The sequence below is a fragment of the Pseudopipra pipra genome, chromosome 8 (genome assembly GCF_036250125.1).
Source record: "Pseudopipra pipra isolate bDixPip1 chromosome 8, bDixPip1.hap1, whole genome shotgun sequence".
Taxonomy (NCBI): Eukaryota; Metazoa; Chordata; class Aves; order Passeriformes; family Pipridae; genus Pseudopipra; species Pseudopipra pipra.
The window spans coordinates 37,572,308-37,596,216 of record NC_087556.1 but is presented as its reverse complement, the minus strand read 5'-3'; the positions used below and the strand labels follow the sequence as shown (position 1 = coordinate 37,596,216).

The following is a 23,909-nucleotide window of genomic DNA, read 5'->3' as shown; positions in this document are numbered from 1 at the left end:
GACCAGATAGGAACCAGTGCACTTACACAACCTCTTCCCTTTATTGGAATTTCGGGGACAAAATGTAGTCAGGAGCATCACAGTTCAAATCTCCTGGTAACTCCAGGTTCACCTTGGGAAGTGCAAGAAAAAAACTTGGGCTTCCATGTAAGTTACAAATAAGTCATGCAACAGCTGTTCATTTAAATAGTATTAAAATACAAAGCAAATGGAAGTTAACATTCGATACTCTTTCTTTAGCTAAGAAATATTTTTCTATGAGTCATCCCATTGGGATTGGCATCAATAAAAGTATTAGAAGCTGGATCATAATGAAAGGACAGCAGATATAAAGAATAATAATCCCTTCATATCTTTTTCAGCAGCCAAGCAGACTGGAATGAATAGAAAAATACTGGCTGGTATTTAAGGTTTTTTTATTCAAAACTGTTACTTTCTTAGGGAGGGCCTTACAACTGATGTGCTGGGAAAGGTGACCTTTACATTACTGTTGCCATCTATAATAAAAGTTATTCATACACAACACAAAACTGAATTACACACCCTGCAATATGCAGTCAGCCCTGAAAAGAGATGGGGGTATGAATGTGATCTCTAGAATGAAGGGGAACATGGAGAAGGAAACAGAAGATGACTTACTCATTTTCTTCCACACTAGTAACAGGGGCATGAAATGAAGCTGGCATTGCACACCTCAAGACAAATGGAAGTAGATGATTCTCCTCACAGTTACATAATTAGAATGTACCTGATACAGGATGCTGGGTGTGCTAGAGGTGTGCGTGAGTTCAGGACAGCTTGGCCAAGTTCATGGATGAGAAATTCTCAAGAACTTCTGAGGGATGGAGAGTCAGCATTTTGTGGCTTGCTACTTCCTACATAGGTCCCGAATAATACTGAAGTAGTTAACCTCATTAAAGTGCAAGATTTTCTAGGAGCCAGCACAGAAGTACTGACATCTTACAATGCTGCTGAGCTATGAGCTTTCCTGGTATTAGTAAATTACTATAGAAATCCCATTTCATGCCTGTCAGCTGGAGTAAATCCTCTGACTAATTTGTTACAAATACGAAGATACTTTGCTCTTCCAGTAATCTTGTCTTAAACACTGGAGGAGAGCTGTCATGTCTCACTGACTGCTGAAAGGCAGCATGAACATCACTAAATAGTCACTTCATGTGCTCCGAGAAGAGCCTAGATAAGTTAAATGCCAGCTGATGCTCAATACTAGCTGGAATAATGATTTATAGGAATTGCATAGTACACATTTTCACCTAGGATGTGAGACAATGATGTCCTCATCTTAGGTAAAATCAAAAGCCCTTAAAAATGTTGTTGTTTTAGTTTTAACTTGGCAATGTCACCGAATCTTGTAAGTGATCTGAAATCGTCACCCCCACACTGCAGTTGAGTCCGTGTTGAAGCAGGGGGGTGTGCTATGGTGTGGGACTACAACACCAGGTTTCAGAAAGGTTTCCCAATGTAGGTGGGTTATTCACATTTCTTGAGCTACCCTGAGAACATATGCACCAAAATACTCTGAAGAGGTAAAATCTATGAGTTCATATTAGTGAGAATAATTTATTGAATCAACTAGATGAATTTAAAAGTTGGAGTGACCTGTTTCTGCAGTAAACTTTCTTTCTGAATTGTGAAGGAATTGTGAATATAGAATGAAGTGAGGTTTTGGGCCAATATTATATATAATGGAATTAAATCAGAAGCAGGTAATGTAGACTACATATTACCTGTGGGACCCCTAAATTCTAAAAAATCAGCCTATCTGACTTTGCCTATGAATTCTTAGTGATTGATATAAACCCAAGCATTAAGTCCCTTTGAATGCGATGCTATATCAGAGATCTGAGCACCTGCTCACCAGGTCTGAGTATAGCACATATCACAGCTCTGAGTTCTACTAGCTATCCCTGAAGCCAGATTTGCCCAGGATAACCCGGGAGAGCTTGAAAGCAATTTTGTGTGTGTGTGCATCTTTTGAATGTTTCTCCACTTATGTTTACTGAATTCTGTGAGTGACTGGTTAACCAGCCAACTTGCATCCTAACAACAGATTTAAATATGCGAGCAGAGGATAACTCAAATTCATTTTAATGTGACTACTTCAACACTTTTCTGGACTTAGTCCTGAAGACTAAGAAAAGAAACTCTCTATGTATTAACCTTTCTTCCTAATTTTCTGCTAGGGATACAGAGCACAGAGTTAGAACATCTATTTGCTTTCATCTGAAGAAATTAACCTTTCAAGGCTAGCTAAACAAAAGAAGAAAAGCCTGAAGATGCTTTTGTACCTAGCATTCATAAGAATCACTTTAACCCAGTTCATATTGGCATGTGCTAAATGTGAAATAATCCATCAGTCAGTGGAAAGGATTATACCGAAAGGGAGTCTCCCCTTTCTATACACCCTTGCCTTAGGAGGTGTCCCCTTGTATACTTAAGGGGTTTAACATTAAAATGTAGATATGCAAGTTTCTCATTTGTGTCTACACAGAATCATAGAACATTTAAGTTGGAAAGACCCACATAACTTACAGGAACAAAGTTTTCTAGGAAAGTGTGAAATGTTGAGTGAAATGACATCATTATCAAAATGCTAAAAAATAAAATTACTGCAATTAATATAATTTAATTATGAAGATTCACGGTGATTGAATGTGGTGACAATCTGCCCAAGGAACTATTCTCCCTTGTTTAAAAGAAAAGTCAGGTAATTCATCCAGTAGCAAAATTACAGATGAGAGATCTACAAGATGAGGAACTAAGAGGTGACAGAATGAGCAATTTAATTCTTTTATCATTTTTCATACTTCTCTTTTCTTTCTGCATTTTCTCAGGTAACAGCTTGAACCCAGCTCAGCATCACACCCAGATAAGCAGCCCCGCTGATCCTTAAAGGCTGTGTGTTTGTTCATCACACTTCCCAGCACTTTTTACCTTGAAAAATAATTACAATGGAGGACAATAACACCCTGTTTGAAACCTGGCTTTAAATAGGTCGAGTCGCAGCGCAACTGGTCTGACCTGGTCCGTGTTATCTCAGATGAAGCACGCCTGACAGAAGGAGATCTCTTTTGGCACCAGCCAACAGTCCCAGACAGAGCTGGGAACCTGCCTTGTGGAGCAGTGCTGGGGTGAGGATCCTTCCACCACGTGCCCTTGAAGGGCAGGCGCAGCACTGTCCTGCTTCATTCCAGGCTCCTCACAGAGCTTCTGCAAGGCTTGCCACCAGCAGGGAGAGGGGGACCCCAAGGACTTGGGCTGAGCTGTGCCACGGTAAAATGGGACACACTGGAGCCAAGAACACCTAAGGAACTGAAATAAGGTTTATCATGGTAAGGTGTGGGGTATTTGGTGAGTGGCTGCACGAGGAGGAGATGGAAGCAGGACTTGCTTGAACCTGCAGTAGGTTTCACAGGGATGAACTCTTTGCTCCTAACATTGTGTCGTGGACTTCAAGGGACTGGGAATACTGATCAGGAAAGAGATTCAGGGTTCTGCCTGTGCAAGGCTCGTTGGATGATCTGGGCACAGCATTAGAGCGTATAAGAATTCTCTTCTTTGAAGATAAGGTACTAGTGGTAGTAGCGAGACTACACTTAAAAGACTTTCTCTGTATCTCCTTGAAGTAAATGGTGGGTTCCATTTACTCTGGTGCTTACCTATCAGCTGTGATTAGGTAATCAGGCAGATGATGGCTGATAAGCATACATGGCTGATAGCAATGATAAAAATGAGTTTCCAACACTATCCATATGATTGAAAAATACAAATTAATTAAGGTTGTTCTTTTTTAAATACAATCATTGAATGGCAGTTCTATGAGTAACGTTTCTATTAAATCCTAGGACAAACTTTGTTCTGTAAAAATATGTTGTTGCAAATGCTCTAAGAACTTAATTTACTTGCCCATAAATTGCAGCTCTAGAGAAAAAAACCATTTCCTGTTTGTCAAGGTCAGGAAGACTATCTTTAAGGATGCTTACAGGATACCCTGCATATGCAAAATCTCCATGACAAACAGAAATAATTCCAAAGTTATTTTCTTGAAACCTTCCTATCTTTAAAGAAGTGTTGCTTCTTTTGGATCCAACTCAGTGAATGACTGAAGTACCCCTATGGCCGCTGTGACTTGGTTTTGTTTGCTTGGTTTTGTTTTGGTTTTTTTTAATGGGTCAAGGAAACCCTTAGGTGAATTCCAGATTCTAATTTCAGTTATGTTTGAATTGTGCTCTTATTCACTTTAGATGTTTGCAGTGTGGATCACTACTCTTTTTCTTCTCAATGCAGCCAGAGGTGAGACACATGGTTGATAAATATATAAACAGTAAAAGTTGTTATGTGCAGCTTACACTAGAATATCTATATTGTAGAAAAAGGATGTTCTTTGGGATGGATTTCATATACTCCATTGCTAGGACCACTGAGTTATGTCATGTCTTTTGCACATTTAAGCCATTACTTTTTAAGTCTGTAAAGGTTTCTGCAGCTGTCTAACAAAATGGGAATTCGGAAGGTATTTTTATATTTAAATTGATAATGAAATTCTTCCAGAACATTTTCCCCTACCCACCCTCAACCCACACCAGCATTCATGGTAGCTACCACCCTGGTAATTAGAGCCAGGCACTTACTCTTCACAGCACTTTGCAGAGAACAAGAAAATAGTCTTTGTCCAAAACACCTCTTTACCAATAGGAAGGAATAGTTTCAACAGGGACAGACACACGGAACAAAAAGAAACAAAAAGACTCAAAAGTCCAAAAGTTTGCCAATATCAGAGAAAAGACACCTGTGAAAATGCCTGAGTCACTTGTGGACTCTCTATCCACAGCTCCACAATTAAATCCTTTTTTTCTTTAGTTGCATTTCCAGTTTATATTGTTCTACCCCTGCATTTCCTACAGATTAAGTCACGGTCTGGTGGACTATGAGCCTGTCCTAGGTAACAACAGTTTCTCATTGTTTCCAGTGTCTTTTTAATAGCAATAAAAATTATCTGGGATTTCACAACTGTTGTGCTGCAACAATGTGTAAGGATGACAATTAATTGCAACACCCGCATGTCATATTTCCATCGTTACTGTAGTAAAACTGCAACAGAAACTGGGAAACTGGTCTTTAAGGCACAGACCTCACTTCCTGAGGCTGTGCTTTGCTTTCAGCTTCCACTCAAATTCCACTTTATTGCTTCCACTAAAATCTTATGGTGATTAAAAAAAAAAAGGAGATGTTTAATGTATGTTGTGGAGCAACCAGAGGTATCTGTTTTAATGTTTTGGGCGTCTTTTACATCTTCCTGAATTGTTGCACAAGCAATAACAATTTAGATAATCCCTGGAGCATTATGACTGATTTCAAGGACTACTCTGTGCTGGCAGCAAAAGCTGGTTTATTCTGTGGATCAAGATTTTATTGTCTTTTTCTGAGGGCTGGTAACAATATGTTTGACCATACACATCCTGCGTTCTCCTGAGATCATCAAGCTGAGCTCTAGGCTATGTTTGGAGCAGGAATCACTCTTGAAGTTCAAATCCTTGCTACAGAGCACAAACAAGTCCCTTAACGAAAAATGCACACAAGTGCCACCCTGATCTGAATCACCCATTTTCTGCTTCACTGGTATAAACACTCTCCAGGCAGCTTCTTGTACAGAACCTGTTACGTTCACAGAACACTAACATTTTATTTTGTGTACCCCAGGAGGGGAAGTTTGCTACAAGAGGCTTGGATGCTTTACAGATAGCCCCCCTTGGGCTGGGATCCCAGGAAGACAACTGGCAGGCTTGCCCAGCTCTCCAGAAGATGTGAACACAAACTTCCTTCTTTACACTAGAGACAACATGATGAAATATCAAGTAAGAAACTGCTTTGTTTTTAAACACTGACAGTACATGCAAAAAATTATAGGGATAGTTTCTTTTCTCCTTTTCTTTCTTTTATTCTGTATTTTTGCTCATAAGTCTCCCAGGAGAAGGCTCAATTTTATTAGACACATAATAATAATAATAATTTTCTTCCATCTTTTTCTTTTTCCTCATTTCAGCTCTCTGATGAGAGTCATCTGAGAAATTTTGGATATATTTTATAGGCTTCTCTACAGTAAGAAAATGGCCCAAATACAGTTTCAGGTTTAGCATTCTAAAGCTAGAGGTAGGGAAGGCAGTAGAAAAGAAAAACTCAATTTTGGCTCCTGCATTTCTACAGATTAAAAACGTGTTTCAGGCCCATATACACCACTCAGGAATGCTGTTCATAGGCGTGATTACTGGGTCCTCTGAAGGGCATACAATTAGTCTCAGAGGCTCTGCTTATGTGGTTGCCAACACTGAGCCCTAAGAACAGATAGACAGTTAAGAGCAAAGACCAGATGAGAAAATACGTATATTCACCAGAAAAGGTCAGGAAAATAGGGTGAAAAATTAAAGGAAGGCTTCGAAAGGAAAACAGGAGGCTAAAGACAAACTGGAGAAAGTGAAATCATATGTGGAAAGAGAAGGAAATAACCAAAACCAGAATGAAATGGGTATGGACAAAGAAAACAAACAAACGTTAAAACTTTTTTTTTTTTTACTGGGACTGAGGGAAAATAGATGCTAAAAGGATAAAGAAAAAGACTTGATAAGACATAGCATGGAGAAAGCTTGAAGAACTGAACCAGGTTATCCCTCTTGAAGACACATCAGGCGGGAAAATATAGAGACAGCAGACTCTGGAGCTCTATGGAAAAAATGGAAAAAGGTGAAGTTATCAACAACATTTGAAAACTTGTGGACTGTGACACAGTGACAGATGGAAGTAGTGTAAAGGAGTCTGTAGGACTGTTTAGGACACATCAAATGGGAATGTACTGAAAGCCACAAGCAGTGTGCCAGCCCTTTCCTCTGGAATCAGCAAGTACTGGAAAAAGCTCACATCAGGATGCTTGAGGTGTTGGAGATGTCTGGGCTGGGCCGGGTTTAACATGATGCAGGTTTTTGGAGCTATAGACTAATCTGGTGAAAGGTAAGAAATGACCACCACAGAGTGCGAGAGCAAGAAAAATAAAGCAAATACATATGAAGGGAGGGAGGGCAATTTGGTGGTGGTGTTGGCTTACATTACATGAAAAAGGCTTAATAGTGTTTTTTTATAAAAATGGCAGTCATAAACAGTAAAGGTGTTTATGATTTCTCCTCAATAAACCCCAAAATACCTATAGTCTTTGACTTTGTAAACCTGGTGGGCTTTCTCATAAAATATAAATGAGCTTACCAATGAAGGTCTTATCTTCAAAGGAAAAAGAAAGAAAAATAGGTATAGTTTCAAAGTCAACCACATAATACCTGTCAGAAGATGCTGTCTTTGCATTTCTATGTTTGATAAAATCTTGTACTTAATGGCAGTGTTGTACCAGCATATCTCAAAGCATTGTGTAGGGATGCCCATGTTATTAGTTCAATTAACTAGAGGAAGTGAATAATTTGTTGAAGTGATTAACTGATCCCCCCTAGAAAGTCAGTGAGGAACAAGACTCATCTCTTCAGAGTCCACAATTATGCCTTAACCATTGGGGTTTTATCAAAATGTACACTGAGATGGAGCAGTCACATCCTTTTTGTGTTGTTTGTTGCTTGTTTGGTTTCTTTGACACAGAAAATTTCAGCTACAAATCCTTCAACTATCAAAGCTTCGAATTTCCGAACACACAGGCAAACTCGCTTCATTATACACGGCCACCTTGCCGGAGCAGATCTGCCCTGGATGACAAGTATCTGCAGGGTATGTGTGACTTTGGTCTGACAGTCATTCTACTTGTATTTGAAAGTCCAAATATCCACATCTTAAAAAGTGGCTTAAAACTCCCATGTAAAATTTACACCTCTGTTCTCTTGTTAATTCAGAGAAGGGGAACAGAACTTAGAATGATACCCAGTTCCACATGACCACCCCCTTGTTCCTAGCTATGAGTATAGTGCACTTCAGCCTTCTGCTGCATGCCCTTTTGCTGCATTCACCTCCACAGGGAAAGCTGTAATTAACTGATTTTTCAATTCCTTGCTAATAATAAGGGTGGAAAGAAAAGAGTGATTTTTCTCACCTCAGGAAAAAGGTCAAAATAAAGGTTTCAGTTTGATTGAGACATTTGATCTAATAAAACCAAAAGGCTTTGTTCAGCAGATTGGTTTTATTTTACTCGGGCACATTTTAAAAATGAACTTGTTTCAGAATTAAAAAAAAAAATCAGAAAGTTCCACTGGCAGAAGTGTATAAATGAAAGATTTTGGTTAGAACTTATGAACTTTGAGGCCGAACAGTTCAAGCAGGTGCACACGAATTTGAGAATCCTTTTAGATGATCCAAACAGAACAAATTTGAGGAATAGATCTTGGGCAATAAAAAAGAAGTCATACTATCCTCTTTTGGTAACTGGGGTACTGTCATTAAGAGAAGTTGGTACCCTAAATCCAACCAAGGCATCTGGAATGGAAAACAGAACTGAAGAAAGATTCTATGTCCTTCTCCAGTGCTCAGATCACTGGCTCCACTCTGCCTCCTTGTGTTGATTTTCAGCATCAGTAGGAATTAATATACTAAAGGTGTCTTCATCAGTTGCATAAACAAAGCTTGGTTTTTTGCTATAGTTAAACAAAATAAACTTGTTTATGTTATATATATCCTTAAGGACCTGCTACAATTGCAATTAATACCGTTTTTCTTCTTGTCTCCCCTTCTCTCGTTTCCCACCAGTTCATGTTTCACACTGAAGATGTGAACTGCATTTTGACCGACTGGAGAGGCGGCTCCAGTGGTTTGTACACTGACGCAGTTAACAACGTCCGCATTGTGGGGGCTGAGCTGGAGTATCTGGTGAACTTTCTCCAGGTAGAAGTATCTATGGAATGGGAAAACTATAGTCTGTATGGTAAAGCTCATGTTCAGAGTGGCACCTTTAGGTTTGTGTCAATAGAGCCAGGAAACACAGAGGTAGTTGGTAACAGAGCTGAAAGTGTCATTAAAAGGCTCTAATCCCGCACAAATGGAAATACCTGCTTTAGCACCAGACCACAGATAAGCATGTCCCTGGAGGCTTACAGGCCATAGTTGCTGAAAGTTTGTACTGGATGAACTTTTTACTGGATAAGAGATCAGATTGGAGACTGTCTAACAAAACCGGTACGTCAAGAGTGGTAATTGAGAACCAATATGATTAAATATCCCTCTACGGGTCACACACGCTGCCTCCTGCAGGAACTGCATTGCAGCAGAGAGAACTGACTCTCCTGCAGCTGCCAACATCAGGCTTCCCCTGTTGAAGCTCAGCTGAGCCTGGCACACCAGCAGCATTCCAGGCATGGTCCTCCCCATCCTTAAGGACCTGCATGGTGGAGCATATCCATGACAGGATGGACACTAGATTCACACAGATGGTATGTCCTGACAAAGGCACAGCTCCTTTACCAGACTCCTCTCCTGAACAGACAGACATTTTCAGGGGCGAGGCAATGGAGTCATTCATCTTTTGGAAAAGCAATCAGTGCAAATGTAGGGACTTATGTGCAGAAATTCCATCATCCTTCATTTCTATCATAAGGGCCAGTTCCTTACAGAGGTGTGGTATGAGAGAGGTGGGGTGAGTGGGGAATTGCTTCTCTTTAGGTAGAGATCCCATTGCCCATAACTATAACTTTCCACATAATACACTTGCCTCCATCACTCACTGCTCTATCCATGTCCTGGCACTGCATGGGGCCATGCTGCAGTTTAACAGACTTGTATTCCCACACTGCTTTTTAAGTTTCCATACATCTTCACAGAAGGACTGTGGCTACTCTCCTGCCAATATCCATTTCATCGGCCACAGTCTTGGAGCACACGTTGCTGGGGAGGCAGGGAGAAGGAAACCTGGCATTGGAAGAATTACAGGTACTGAAGTGATTCTTGCTGATGGAACTTTATATTTTCATGAAACTGGAGAATTACTGCTCATTTATAACACACAATACAGACTGCAGTGCGCTGATTTGTCATAAACAACAGTGACCAGCCAACAGGACGGCACACAGGTCATAGGATAAGCCATTCCTGTGGAACACCAGCATTTCACATATCAACATTTAAGGCTCTGAGGAAGGCTCAACCACAACAGACCAAAAAGGCTTAACTGCCCTGACTGGAGCTAAGTAGAGGTCACTTTTCACAGGTCACAGGGAAAAAAGACTTTCAATAGGCCCCAGGGAGCACTTGGTTACGATTTGTAATGATATAAAGAATAGGAAGAGAATGCTGTATTGTATGTGGAATAACAGACCTGTAAAACACTAGCAACTCATTGTCATACTTGGTTTTACAAACCCACTCTAACATGACTTTTCAGCAGTTCAGAAGTTTGAAAATCTGAAATGAAAAATTAAACCCCCTAGATAAGATGGTATAAAACCCCAGCAGGATAAGATGGTAAATAGCCTTGGACATCACCCTGATAATGAAGAAAGCTGTTAGTCACACAGCCACACACACAGAGACACAGCATCCCGACACACTCACACATCGCTTTTTTTAAAGACTCCCCATTTTCTGCTTTCCTTCTCCTCCAGTCAGTTCTTTTCTCTGCACAGACATTGGTTTGTCTGAGCCATGTACACAATAAGCAGTTCACATAAGCAGTTCAGGGAAACTGGGATCACAGATGTATTTTCTTTATCTCCGAGGGAACCTCACTGACACTGAAGTGAAGGGGTACCATTTTCAACTAAGACCTTTTGGATTTGTGGCCAAAAAAAATTTCTTAAAACAAATCTACATGCTCAGAGTAACATATCAAGATTTCATATTTTTGCTAACATCCAAAAAAACCCCAAACCAAAACCCAACAAACCTCTTCTTATAACATTTTCCCTTAAAAGAAAGCCAAGCAGCCATCAGCATTTTACAGTGCTGCAATGTCTCCAATCCCCTTTCTATTAAAACCCTACTGTTTTGCTGGCTGTGAACCACAAAATGGGTTTTTACATGTGGAGTAAAGGCAGAAATGTAATGACATATAGTATACACACCCTGTATGTGATGATATACATATAGTAGTATTTACTCAATCAGATGTATCTCCATTTGTTTAGGTTTGGATCCAGCTGGGCCTCTTTTCCAATATACTCCCACAATGGTTAGGCTGGATCCTTCAGATGCAAAATTTGTTGATATAATTCATACTCATGCTGGTCATCTTTTCTTTGACTTTGGTAAGTTTTCACCCAAAGGCTGACATGGACACATGGGTTGGCCACAGTGTACCTGAGAGTGACTGGCCTGGACTCACTGTGCGTTTCAGCTCCAGGGATTCTTCAGACTTGTGGCCACCTGGATTTTTACCCAAATGGTGGGAAGAAGATGCCAGGATGCCACCAGTTTCATGTACCTCCTGCAACTCGGAATGTCAATGACCTTATGAGAGGTAAATGTATTTTAAAGAAGTAATACCTCATTGTAAGCTACAGTTAGAAATAAAGACTAGGATAAGGTAAAGCCTTTTGAATGTATATGTTATTTATGTAGCTCGGATTTGGGGGAGGGAGACAATACTCAAAAATGGAACATTTAAAGCTGCCTCTGAAATACCGTCAAATTTTCTTTTATACTAACCAATGCAAATTCCAGATGGAAACTTCAGTTAAAGCATGGAAAATTGTTCATCACAAGCTTTATAAGAGCCTGCCACTGTGCTGACAGATTGATCTCAGTGGGAATTCCACACATGAAGGACTGGTAAAATTTCATTTAAGGCTAATCCAAAAATTAGTATTTTAAAATCTGAGCTTCCCTTCTCCCTTGAAAGACATCACTCCCAATATTACTGGGACTCATCCATGCCATTAAGCTTTAGTATCTTCAAAGGAAACAGCTCAAGGTTAGAAATATAAAAGATAATAAAGTGACTATTCCATTAGTAGTTCATGTTCTTCAAAGAAAGCTGGGCAGTTAATCAGAATTACCCTGGGATCCAGTACAATAGATCCACAAAATCCTGTCTTCTGATCCTAACCTACAGAAATGAGAACATCTGTTATTCACAGCTGAATGTTTTGAAATCCCTATCATTAGTTAAATAATTGGCTTTCAAAAATGCTCTGTCTCAGAACTGGTTGAGAACTTAGTAACAAAGAGAACTGAAAGCTGGCTGGGCACAGTCATTTGGAACCAAAACACTTTCCAATTGGACTGCATAAAAATGTCTGAATTTTCAGCACAAATAAATATTTTCAAGAGACATTTCACACAGACTGTTTGCAATGTCTTGTCATGAAGGAGAAACAGCTCTACTGAACATGAGCAGATGGAATTTGTTGTTCATGCAGATCATAAAAATAGAGACAGCCTTAACTCGTGCCTCTTGGTTAAACCTTGCATTGTGCATCTCTGTTCTGTTTGGTAATATTTACATTTATGTAGTGCTTTTATGTATGAAGTGTTTTAGAAATAATATTTAGTAATTTTTTTTCTACAGTTTTTAATGCAGTAGGGAGAGTATAGCTGTTAAGTGAATTTGGTGCTAACACAAATTAAGCCAATTGTAAGAGCTGAGGGTTTTAAAGTACAAACCCTTCCGAATTAAAGAAGGAGCTATAAAGAAAAGATATTCAGGAAGCCTTGACAGTGCAGATTATTATCAAGAAAAACATAAAAGTACTTTTCAGAGGGGGTTTGGTGTGGTTTTTTTCTTTCCTTATGCAAAGAACAATGTGTCAATTGGTCAACACCAACTGGTATATCTTTAAGATGCACAAATATTGATAGTAGGGGTAGTTCTGATTTCACTGTAAACTGTGCCAGTTTGCAATTACTTCAGTGCTCCCAGACTTCTCCTGTGACTAGGAGAGCCCCCACCATACGCTGAGGCAGAACAGTGCATATTTTTATACAACCAACCTAACTTTAGTATGCTGGATTTTGATGAAGGAGAGACTTCAGCGTCAATGAATGCAACACTTTTTACAAGGGGTCTGTAAATACAACCCAAACAGCATTTTCTCCTTTTCTTACTGGCTGCTTATAAATTTCACTCCGATGGGAAAATGTACTTGTTTTAAATAGTTCTGACAAAATTGAGAACACACTGCCATACATTTGGCTTTTCAGAGAATTTAACAGAATCTCTATTAAATGACTACAGATTTTCTAGAGGATAAAAACACTGAAAGCCACTAAATTTAAAAAAATTACTACAATTACCTTTAATTCTAGAAATTAGTGGAAACTGTGGTTTTACAAAATACCACATTGTGATAACTGTAAGCAAATGAAAACTACTTCATAGTAACTACTGTTTGCCTTACAAAACCTAAGCTATGAATTCTTTCAGTCTTTGAAATATCAAAGGGAAATTCTCCTAAATCCTCCTTGTTTCTCATGCTAAAGTAAAAGCAGCTGAGTCCCCATACAGGACGGGAGGCTGCAGGAGGTCCACCTTGGTGCATGTCCACCTCTGATAGAACCTACTTCTTCCCCATCAAAAAAATATATATGTAGGCATAAATACACTTTTTTACTCCAAAACCAAATAATTCACCCTTTGAAGGTCTTTTAATTATCCCTTTTTTTTTTTTCCCTGAGATTTCACTCTGTGCAAATGCTTTTGAGAAAAAGAGACCAACAAATGTTGCTTTGGCATGGACTTTATGTCAGTGAATAGCTTCAATTGTTTTTCACCTGTTGTTTGGGTTTTTCTCCCCAGCATACAGAGCTATTGGATGTGGGCATAAAAGAAGTCTCCGGTATTATGCTGAGAGTATTATCACTCCAAGTGGATTTGTTGGGTATCAGTGTGAAACATACCGAGATTTTGTATTGGTAAGTATTGGGATTATATTTATCTGAGGAATTATAGTCCTGCCTTTCTTCTCTTAATAATTTCTGGGACAACTTCTACATTCAGAATCATGGGACTGTGCAGAACCACTGACCACCTTCATCCAGACCACACTCAAAACCAGGCAAGTTTAAAAGCAGCAAACTTTAAAAACAATATCTATAATAAAAAAGGACATAAAATATAAACATCTAAAACCATTACAAAGGGAGAGATGAAGAGGTGAGTAAGAGGATAATGGGAAAAAGTGGCTGGGCTCACCTTTTGGGTAGGTGAGCAGCAAGGGCCCCTCTGGCTCAAGGAAGTCCATCTAAACCTGATGGAGCCCATCATGAAAAGGACAGCCCCTAGATTTCAGAAAAGCTTCACTGTCTAAAAAATAAACATCCCCAATCTGTAGGGCAGGGGGGATATTTATCCAGCCCAGCATTGCTTACCCAGCTCTCAGGCAGTGCAGAAACAGGGCAGCATGATGTCCTGGTGGTTCATATCTAATGGAATTGGGCTTTATTGAACCACTTCTGGCAACGCAACTGAGGACTGGCCAAGGAGGAGGACACGGCTGATTTTTTTCCATCTACTCCCAAAGGATTTACTACAATAAGGCAAAAAATGTTGTTACTGTTTGTATCAATGTTGCCACATAACTTGAAAGTTTGATGTAATTCAGGACTTGAAAACCTCAACCCTGTGCAATTTAGTAATGTAAGGGAAATGGTTTTTTTTAATTTCATGATAGACAAGTGGTGATGATGATCATTTAGCTTTTTAGTCATCAAATGCACAAATAGCCAAAGATCCACAAATATCACTTCCAAACAGAACCTCCCATATATCAAAACTGACCTATGTAAATATAAAAATGCTGTTTTTCCCAACTACAATAATCTGCTTTCATGCTCATCTTTTTTCTCTCTTCTTCCTTTTTTTTTTAATGGATGTCAAGCTCCTGATCTGATTGTCTGATCTATGTAATAGATTAATTTCATCGAGGCTCTGCATGGGAATAAAGGCTGTAGAGCAGACAGAACAAATTCCAAAGTGAGAGTCTAAGTTCAGTATTCCTAAACTTCAATGTTTTTACTGTAAGAGTGAGATATCCAGCCAGACCTCCTTTGAAATATGGTTACCCATCCTATCTATCACTAGCAGAAAACCTTTCAATGGACCCTGTAAAAGATGAATATATTACCTGTATTTTACAGATCAGGTAGTAAGGCACAACATGCATTAAGGTATTTACTTATGGTCTCTGCAGGACCACGAGGAATTAGGCCAGATTTTCAACCTGTTTCTCTCTGATTTCCAACCAGATAAAATAACCTGACTGACCATTTCAACTCCTTTTTCCGCCACACAGATAAATACTGAAGATATGATCTCAATTGAGAAGCAAGTACCTTTTCGAAAAAAAGGCTGGGAAAAAGCTGAAATATGCTAATTCCTTAAGCTTTAAGAAGTGAGATTAAAACGGAAAATGTCTGGTAATGCACACTGTTATTTTCCCCCCAGGGAGACTGTTTCCCATGTCCAAAGGAAGGATGCCCACTGATGGGTCATTATGCTGAGAAGTTCTTACATAAAACTGAAAAAGAACAGCAAAAAGTTTATTTAAACACAGGGGCTTCCTCTCCTTATGCTCGTAAGTGCTCGTTTTGGGTGGTGTATTCTAAAGTGGCAATTAATTATGTGTGAAAAAGGGCCTTACACATCTGCAGAGAGCTGCTGGAGTTAATGAGTGGCACTCACTAACTAACACATCTAGAATTTCAGGTGTGTTAGGAACATGCAGTACCATCATTATTTGGCAAAGCTGAGATAATTGTGGAAATATATCAATGATGCTCACCTTTCAGTTAAACTTGGTTATTACATCATAGCTTAAAAATTCTGTACAGCTGAAGGTGGGAGGAATGTTATGCTGGAAGTGCATAACTTCAAATAGGAAACTGTTACAATTTTTTTATTGACAAAAATTTATTAAAATTGGAGCATTTCAGAATAGTTTCATAAAGCTCATCAGGTCAAAATGGCAGGGAGTAATAAGAAGTACAGGTTTAATTGGGATTAATGTAGAAGCAGACACAGAACTGGGAAATAAGAAAATTAATAAATAAATTGTAATTCATCGCAGGTGATCAACTTCGAGGCCAACGAATGACAGAGAGCCTTTGAGGTTTTTATTCACTAGGCACTAAAATATGAAAGCAAAAGTAAGAATAAAAAAAATCTTATATTACACCTTCATAAGAGCAAAAAGTAAAAAAGTTAGAGTATAGAAAAGCATGCTATTTCTCCAGTCTGAATGAATACAGTGATTTCAACATTTGCAAGCTGTTGAGTTTATAGTAATTATAGCCTGAAAGACAAATATAACCTCATGAACTGGGGGAAGAGATTCTTCTTTGAATAGCCTGAATTAAAGCCAGTACAAAAACTTCCCAACCCTAGTTGCCTGAAATCAATATGAGCTGTTGCATCCAAGGCCCTTCTTCTGCCTTAGACAGGCACGGGTGATGATATGATCTGAAAGCTTTTGGGCTGTGACAGATACAAGAAAACCCCTAACCACTCTGTATGTATATCAGAATCATCCTGGGAAAACAGAAGGTTTTGTTTAATATGTCTTTACCACAGCAGTCCAGTGGGCCTCACCACACAGCTGAGAGTTTACATGCTACCCGTGCAACCGCTCATAAATGTAAGAAATCACAAAATTAACAGTGAGGCCAAGTGGAAGAGCAAAGTACAGTATTGACCATGACAGATTAAATACTCAGCAGATTCAGGAGGATGGCAAAGACTGGAGCAGTGATTTTAGACCACTGTCAAGAAATTAAAACTACCAGAATCGCACAGAACATTTTCCTTAAAAAAAAAAAATCATGTTTTTTTGCTTATAAGCACATTTGTGCAATCCTTTCCTTTCCCTGAAAGACATTGAAACACACAAGAAATTTTGCCATTAAGAAAGAAGTCTCCTTACAACGGTGATTGATTTGATTTTGCTTTCAAAGGCTGGAGAAAAGAGATACACGTCAAAGTATGTGCAACAGAAGTCACAAAGGGGAATATAGATGTCGCCTTGACTGGAACTAATGGGATCAGGAAAAAATATACAATTGACAAGTGAGTTTAATATGACTGTTGAAAAAATGGCTCTATCTTTGTTGTCATATTGAATATATATACAGCTATTTTTACATGCTTCATCTTGTTCTATTATGGTCTGTGATGTACACTAGTAATAAAAGTAGCTGGTAAGTGGTTGAAGTTCCCTGTGCTACAGATTGTGGTAAAAATCTGTCTGCGGGTCTCTCTTGCTCTGTATTTTCTTTTGTTTTCTGGAGTTGATGGTTAGCATGGCAAACTGGGCAAGAGCAAAAAGCTCTGTGGCTACTGCTGGACTCAAACATGATTTAGTGTTCTCTGAGAGGACAAAGAGCTGTGTGATGTACATTTAATTACCCGCTCCTCTGGGGAGTATTTGAGTAAGAAAATTGCAGCTTTCTTAGGAACCGTGCTGAAATACGGATTCCTGTCTACTCCCCCTGGATTTTTCTAGTAAATGTGAATTTAAACCTCAGTAAAAAGACCCTGGGCAAGAACACAGCTTCAAATTGTAAAACCAACCTCCTCTGTGTTTGAAAACAGCACCATTACTGATCTGTACCAGGAGTACTTTTGGTTATAAATACACAACTGCAGCAATACACGTACAAGTAATTTCTAGGTTAATGTAATGTGTGTTCTGTTACAGTGAACAGTGATGCCACAGAAGGCACAAATTTAAACTGTGATTTTCAATTTTCTTCATGGTTTAGAGCAACCAGAAACACTGACAGAACGTTTTGACTTGGATTTATGTGAAGATAGATCTTATTTTCCAAAAATAACTTACGGAATAAACCATGGCAATACTGACAAAGAATGTGCTGAATAATGTAGTGTTTTCATCCTGAAAGGCACAGGAATTTAAGCAGCTGTGTAATTTGCATACGTATATAAATCCCTCTGAGTAGCTCTCTCCTCCTTGGGTACTAACAAGACTATATATCAGGTTGACAGACTAAACCTGTCTTGGGATCCACGATCACCTCCTTATGTAAGCAGGAATGTTGTTTCCTGTGCTTTCTTAAGTAAGATTAATATTGAGACTTTATGTCCTTCACCAATCTGCCTAGCTGGTATCTTCACCACAGACTTATGTCAAAGGAGGGAAAAATGACATTTAGTCCTCAGAACTTCCTCCAGCTATTCAGGATAAATAATTTTGGGAGAGATGAGGTAGACTCAGCACCGCCACAATAGCTTCAGGGAAGCCAAATAATTGCAGTACTGATGTGGAGGAAGAAATCAACCAAAATGCCAATGTCAAGGATACAATCTTTTCTAATTCTTACAAAAAGGATTGAGTGAAAAGTGCATTATATATATATATATATATATATATATATATATATATATATATATGACTAGTTAGTAGAGAGTCGGCATTTGTTGTTTCTGGACCTGAGACATGATCTGCTACTGCTAGAGCTGGAAGCCTCAGATCTGTGTGATCTGGTTTTGCATCAAGAGTCCTGTATGTTCCCCAAGGAATATATACTCTAAGAACGTGCCTTAAGCTAAAATTTTGCCTGACTTCTCTGATTTGTAACTCTATTAAAAAAAATAATAAAATTATAACACTGGTATTCAAAGCTCAACTCAAGCATCCCACAGCTCATCTTCCTTTCTGCCTGTACTGTGGTGGTTTTTCCCCCTCATTTTTATAGAACACCAAGCATCACTTCTGTGCTTTTCTTTTGGCAGGGGAACTTTCAAACCAGGCAACACATACTTGAACTATATTGATACAGAAATTTCTGGGAACATTTCAAAAGTTGAGTTTCTCTGGAAAAAGCATCTGGGTCATGTAGACAGGGTCTGCATGGGAGCTGAAGAAGTCACAATAATATCTGGGGAAAATGGAAGTAGGTAAGTCACAATCTAATGATCTGTGGGTGAGAAGGGATAGAGGTGGGGAGGGAGGAGAACAACAACCAACCAGCCAAGAGAAAAAAAAAATACAAAGGAAAAAATACACAAAACACCTTTGCATGGTATTGTGTTCCTTAAAGCAAGTGGGTAAATAAGAGCCTAATTTCATGGCAGTACCTGGGTCTTTCATGGACTGCAGTTATTTCCACAGCTCAGCACTGCAGTGAGACCTTTCCAAAAATCAGAAATATCAAATCTGAAATTCAGAGGGGGGCTGTAGCCCTGCACTGGTAAGAAATGTAGGAGTTTTTCTCCTAAATTACAGTTTCGTGTGCCTACATCCAGCACATCAGAAACACCCCTGCAGAGTACAACACCCTTACTTGCCTGGGCAGGGTGCCCTCGGCTGACTCCAGCCTCAGCCCATGGACCTGGCACCCACTGGCATCTGCAGGACATCAGACACACTTTTGTAGCACAGAGCACACCTCTTGGTTAGTTTTAACCAAAATTAATCCAGCTGAGGCATCCACACCACTCTGTCATGTAAACCCAAGTGTGGTAAGTGAGCAATTCCCTTCAGAAACATGCTCCTGTCCCAAATTAAAATGCTAATGGAGTGTGGGCATAAAGGCAAACACATCCTAAAATTTAATAATTAGTCACTAACTAGTCATTCTTTAAAAAAAAGTATTTTCATAACACACACTTTATGTTCTCAGTCTACTGGAACTCGTGCTTTGACCTGCCATGAAGGGAAGAGGATTTCTACTGATTTTGTTAGGCTGCTGCTAAGAAAATGGCCCACGTACTGAAAAATATTCCCTTAAACTCTTCCCCCTTGGCAGGTCTGTGTTCTGTGGGTGTGGGACTGTGCAGCCGAGCATGTGGCAAGCCCTGGCACTCTGCTGAGGCTCAGCCAGGAATGCCATGCTTGTCCACTGTGGCAACACTCACCATCTGGAAGAGGACACTGCAGTCAGCAGCAACAGATTACAAAGCTCCCTCAATAGATTCTGGAAAGTTTGCCCAGCCCACTACCTGAGCTCTATTTCCAAGTTAATGTTGTCAGCTTTTCTCCATACAGAGGAGTTTCACTTCTTTGATTTATAATTACAATGACAGCTAACGTGGTTTAGTAGTAACACACATGCAGTGTGGTTATACTTCGCAGTGAAAGGGAAAAATAATAAAACAGGAAAAAAGAGACCTTACCAATTCCCATTTGAAACACTATCATCTTGGGAGGAGCACTCAAAGAGAAGCAACTGAAAAAAAAAAATAGGAGAAAGATATATTAAAACGAGAGAAAAACTAAAGAAAATACAAAAAAGAAAAAGGGGCGGGGGGGAGAAAACAGGAGCATAGATAGATAAAATTAAAAGTGTATTAAAAGTGTATACTTACTTGTTCAGGAAAAAGATACTTGCATGCTTTCAGAAGCATCTGATTGCTTCTATGTCAGGAGTTTGTGTATATTTTAAATATATAAATAAGCAGAGTTTGAATGATGTTATCTGACATATCCTGCCTTCCTGAAGAACACTTTTAAGCAACATTTTAGTAGCACATCCAAAAGACTGCTTAGGAGCAGGGATTGTGTATCAAGTTGTACAGAGGAACTCTATTATCAAAAGTTCACCATGCATCAAGCAGGATAGCTTAAGGTACAGCAAAATACTTGATTGTTGCCTCTTCCTGGGGAAAAACTCATTCATGAGAGCTCTGCTGAATGCTGGGTGAGCTGGGATGCTCTCAAAACTGTGGTGGATTATTGAGGAACTTGAATTTTCTGGCAGTCTTCAATATGTAACTATTTTTTTCTTTATCAGTGAAGCTGAATTTTCCACCTGTACTTTGCCTTTGTGAAGATGCTTAAGTTGGGCTTGAGCTACATTATTTGCTTTAGCGTTGCCACTCCAAATTTGTCAGCATTTTGACTACACTGATTAGCAAAACCAGACTAGCCAGAGTTATCAGCATCAGCCAAAATAAACTAAGGTTGTTTTTGTTTCAACACATGCTACCCACAAAAATTCTTTGAGTTTTTAATTACCCTAAGACATTCAACTAATTTTTACATCTGATGTGAGGTTTGTCATTCAGGTGCAGAAATTATCAATTCTGTTGGGTAACTGTGTTCTGTCCCATCCTAACAACAATATTCCAGAATACTTCCAGTGGGGGTTATCAAAAGGTATTGATGATGTTAGTGTTACCCAAGGCTAAATGTTAGTGATGAACAGATGTGTTTCAAATTATGCAGCAATAATTTTGAGATGTCAGAACCCTGTTACCTCCTGTGAAGTTTGCTGAAGGAGCTTGCTTAGGACATTTGACAGTTCAGCTGTCTGCCTTCTCAGACTTGCTGCTTCTGTACCCTTACCATCTCCATGTGAGCAGAGTAGGATCCAGAAATCGTCTTTAGCAGGAAATTCATCCTTCTTTACTCCTTGGCAAGATGCCCCTCTTGAGCAAGATGGGACTTCCCTCTTCTGTGCTCCCCTGGAGATGAACAAAACAACCCCCCAGGTATTTATACACAGTTGGGAAATATCTGCAGCCAGTAATTACAACATCTTTAACATCCTCCATAAATCACGCGTGGCTTTCTGCCCCACAGTTGCACAAATTAAAGAGACTCAGAGAGGGAAAAAGAAAGACTTGTTTTGCCTTTCTTACAGCCAGGAACTGAAGCAAAATAAATGTAAATATTTCCCTCAGGATTGCAAAAAATTGTGCAGCAGGGCCAAGAACTGGATTTAATGACACGAGACAGGAGTCTGATCAGTGCCATGTAGGGCATCGCTTCTCACAGAACGGAAGCAGTGTCCCCTTGAACTCAAGACTTTCCTAAAGCCCAAGCCCTCCTGTCTCCATACTTGACTGTGCCACTTTTGCAATTCTAAAAACTAATTAGATGTTTTTATGAATAATAACTCATTTCCGAATACAAGTTTCATTTTGTTTATTTTTAAACTATTGGTTTCAACAGCATTCTGACAAAACATGACAGTTCATATGGGCTGATGACTTGTGCTATAAGTGTGGTACAGCTAATTAGACCACTTATAAATATGCATTTTCTCACCCAGTCTTTTCAGCTAAAAATAAAATATTGCATTAATTTCTTCCTCTTGTGTTGTCCTGTTTTCATTTTTGTGATATGCTATTTCTTGACTTAATTTTTGTTCTTCGGTATAGTAGACATCAACACTGTATTTCTTGGTTAATATATTTTTAGACAGAGCAAGAGATTTATTTGTATGAGCTAAAGGTGAAAAAACCCCACATTGACATCAGCTGTATGTTGCTGGTAGCAAATAGTCTTCTTCCTTGTTTCTTTCTGTATTTAAAAATTAAAATTGTTACTTGTATGAAATCTTTGGAACTAAAATAACAAAAATAATGAAAATTAATTAAACAGAACTAATAGGCAGAGACCTCAGCGTTCAGTCTGTGCAATTATCTCTCTTCCTACTCTTGATCCTATTCTAGTCTGTGACTTTTCAGATTTTTTTCATGCTACTCTAATGCACTAGAATATATTGATACAATCCTTGTAAAATAACCATAAATCTGTGGGAATAAGCCTACCAAGTTCTTCTGGTCTTTCATCTTTGTTAGTAATGAAACTTGACAAGGCTCTTTTACAGAAAGCCTCTCCAGTGCCTTCATTCTGCCTTTAAGACTACCTCCTTTCTGATTAAATCATTTTACAGATCAGTCACTTGCCAGCATCTTTCCTGGTAGAAACTCCACAGGAAAATCCATATTTTTTTTCCATGTAAAAACAGATGAGGTTCTTTTTTGTCTCCTCTACATTATCTGTACTTTGTGTGTTCCCATGTTATTTTATCAGGTTTTTTTCTCTCTTCAGGCTTCTGTTTCCCCAAGAATAACTGACTCTTTTCTAGACAGTTGCATTTGGGTAAGTTTTTTGACTTCTTCTTTTATATTTAATTCAGATTAGGGTCTTTGGCTTATCAGAAGTGAGTGGATGACTACAGTGGTCCAATGGCTGAGAACACACATCTTGAAGGTGCTTTTGGTAGACCTGAAATTAGTTTTTGAGTTTTTTCAGCCCACAGTTGTGTCATACCACTTACCAACTCACCTGTAAGATCACATGGCCTAGGAGTAAGTCTGTTTTCGCAGTTCCATTCTTGCAGGGACATCTCCTCACTCACTCCTCTTCCATTTCCTGCTGGATATTTTCATAGGAAAATTATTTACCTACAGTTCCCACTTCATTCCTTTAGTGCAACTTACTGATTTTTCCTACAGCGGGCTCCAATTCTCAAGTATGTATCTGTTTATAGAAGGTAAAATTAACACTTTGGAAAGGAATTTTGTTGAGACTTTAGTGTAGTCAGAGTATTCTGTGTAACTCCTGGCTCTAACAGTTATGTTTGTCAGGCTCCTGGGACAGAAGCAAAACAAAAGAACTTTGTGCATGTCCAACATTCATTTGAGATATTTTTCCAAAACCGAAGCTGACTGGAGTTGGAGTTGCCGTAGTGAGGGTAAAGAATTGACCTATCACAGACCTATGAGTAAATCCATCTTCGGGGGCTTTCTACAAAACTTTTGGCTCTTTTATTCTACTTTCATCATAACATGGTATCAGGGACTTTTTAATTTCAAGTAGACTCCAAGCTCCTTTAAGTTACTCTGTTTCCAATAATTAGGAAGCAGAAGTTGATAGCATGCCCACATCTCATTTTATGGCATATTTCCAAGATAAAGCAGAGCCAGGAATCTGTTCTTTATCATTAACTAGCAAGGGTATAAAAACTTGCAGAGAGCACACGCACCATGGCCAGCCCTTGCACAAAGCCAGCCCGCCCACGGTGCTGAGCTGCAGGAACACAGAGCTGCCTCCCCTCCCAGCCCGGGCTGGACAGGCAGTGCCTTGCGACAGCGGAAGCGTGAGCAACGTGTGACAGTGCAGGCTGGCAGTGCTGTCAGTCTGCCATCCATCCCATAATTTTGTCCTTTCTTGTGACACCAGGAAAGCTCAGGGCCAAATGCAGATGTCCAGAGTCCTGGGTTACTAGCTTTG

General features: G+C 39.2%; 1 protein-coding gene across 1 annotated transcript; it reads left to right on the top strand.

Moving 5' to 3' along the window:
- Positions 1-611: 611 nt before the first annotated feature.
- Positions 612-18,925, top strand: LOC135418475 (pancreatic lipase-related protein 2-like). Its single transcript, XM_064663862.1, has 11 exons — positions 612-657; positions 5,722-5,876; positions 7,654-7,779; positions 8,749-8,883; positions 9,816-9,924; positions 11,118-11,237; positions 11,327-11,449; positions 13,727-13,842; positions 15,374-15,503; positions 16,879-16,990; positions 18,677-18,925. The coding sequence occupies exons 1-11, from the start codon at positions 612-614 to the stop codon at positions 18,843-18,845; spliced, it is 1,341 nt and encodes a 446-aa protein (XP_064519932.1). The 3' UTR covers positions 18,846-18,925.
- The last annotated feature ends 4,984 nt before the right edge of the window (positions 18,926-23,909 follow it).

Coding starts and splice junctions, on each gene's coding strand:
- LOC135418475 (XM_064663862.1), top strand. CDS start 612: ATGGAGAAGGAAACAGAAGATGACTTACTCATTTTCTTCCACACTA. Junction 5,877..7,653: donor ACAACATGATGAAATATCAA/GTAAGAAACTGC, acceptor TCTTTGACACAG/AAAATTTCAGCTACAAATCC. Junction 9,925..11,117: donor TGGCATTGGAAGAATTACAG/GTACTGAAGTGA, acceptor CCATTTGTTTAG/GTTTGGATCCAGCTGGGCCT.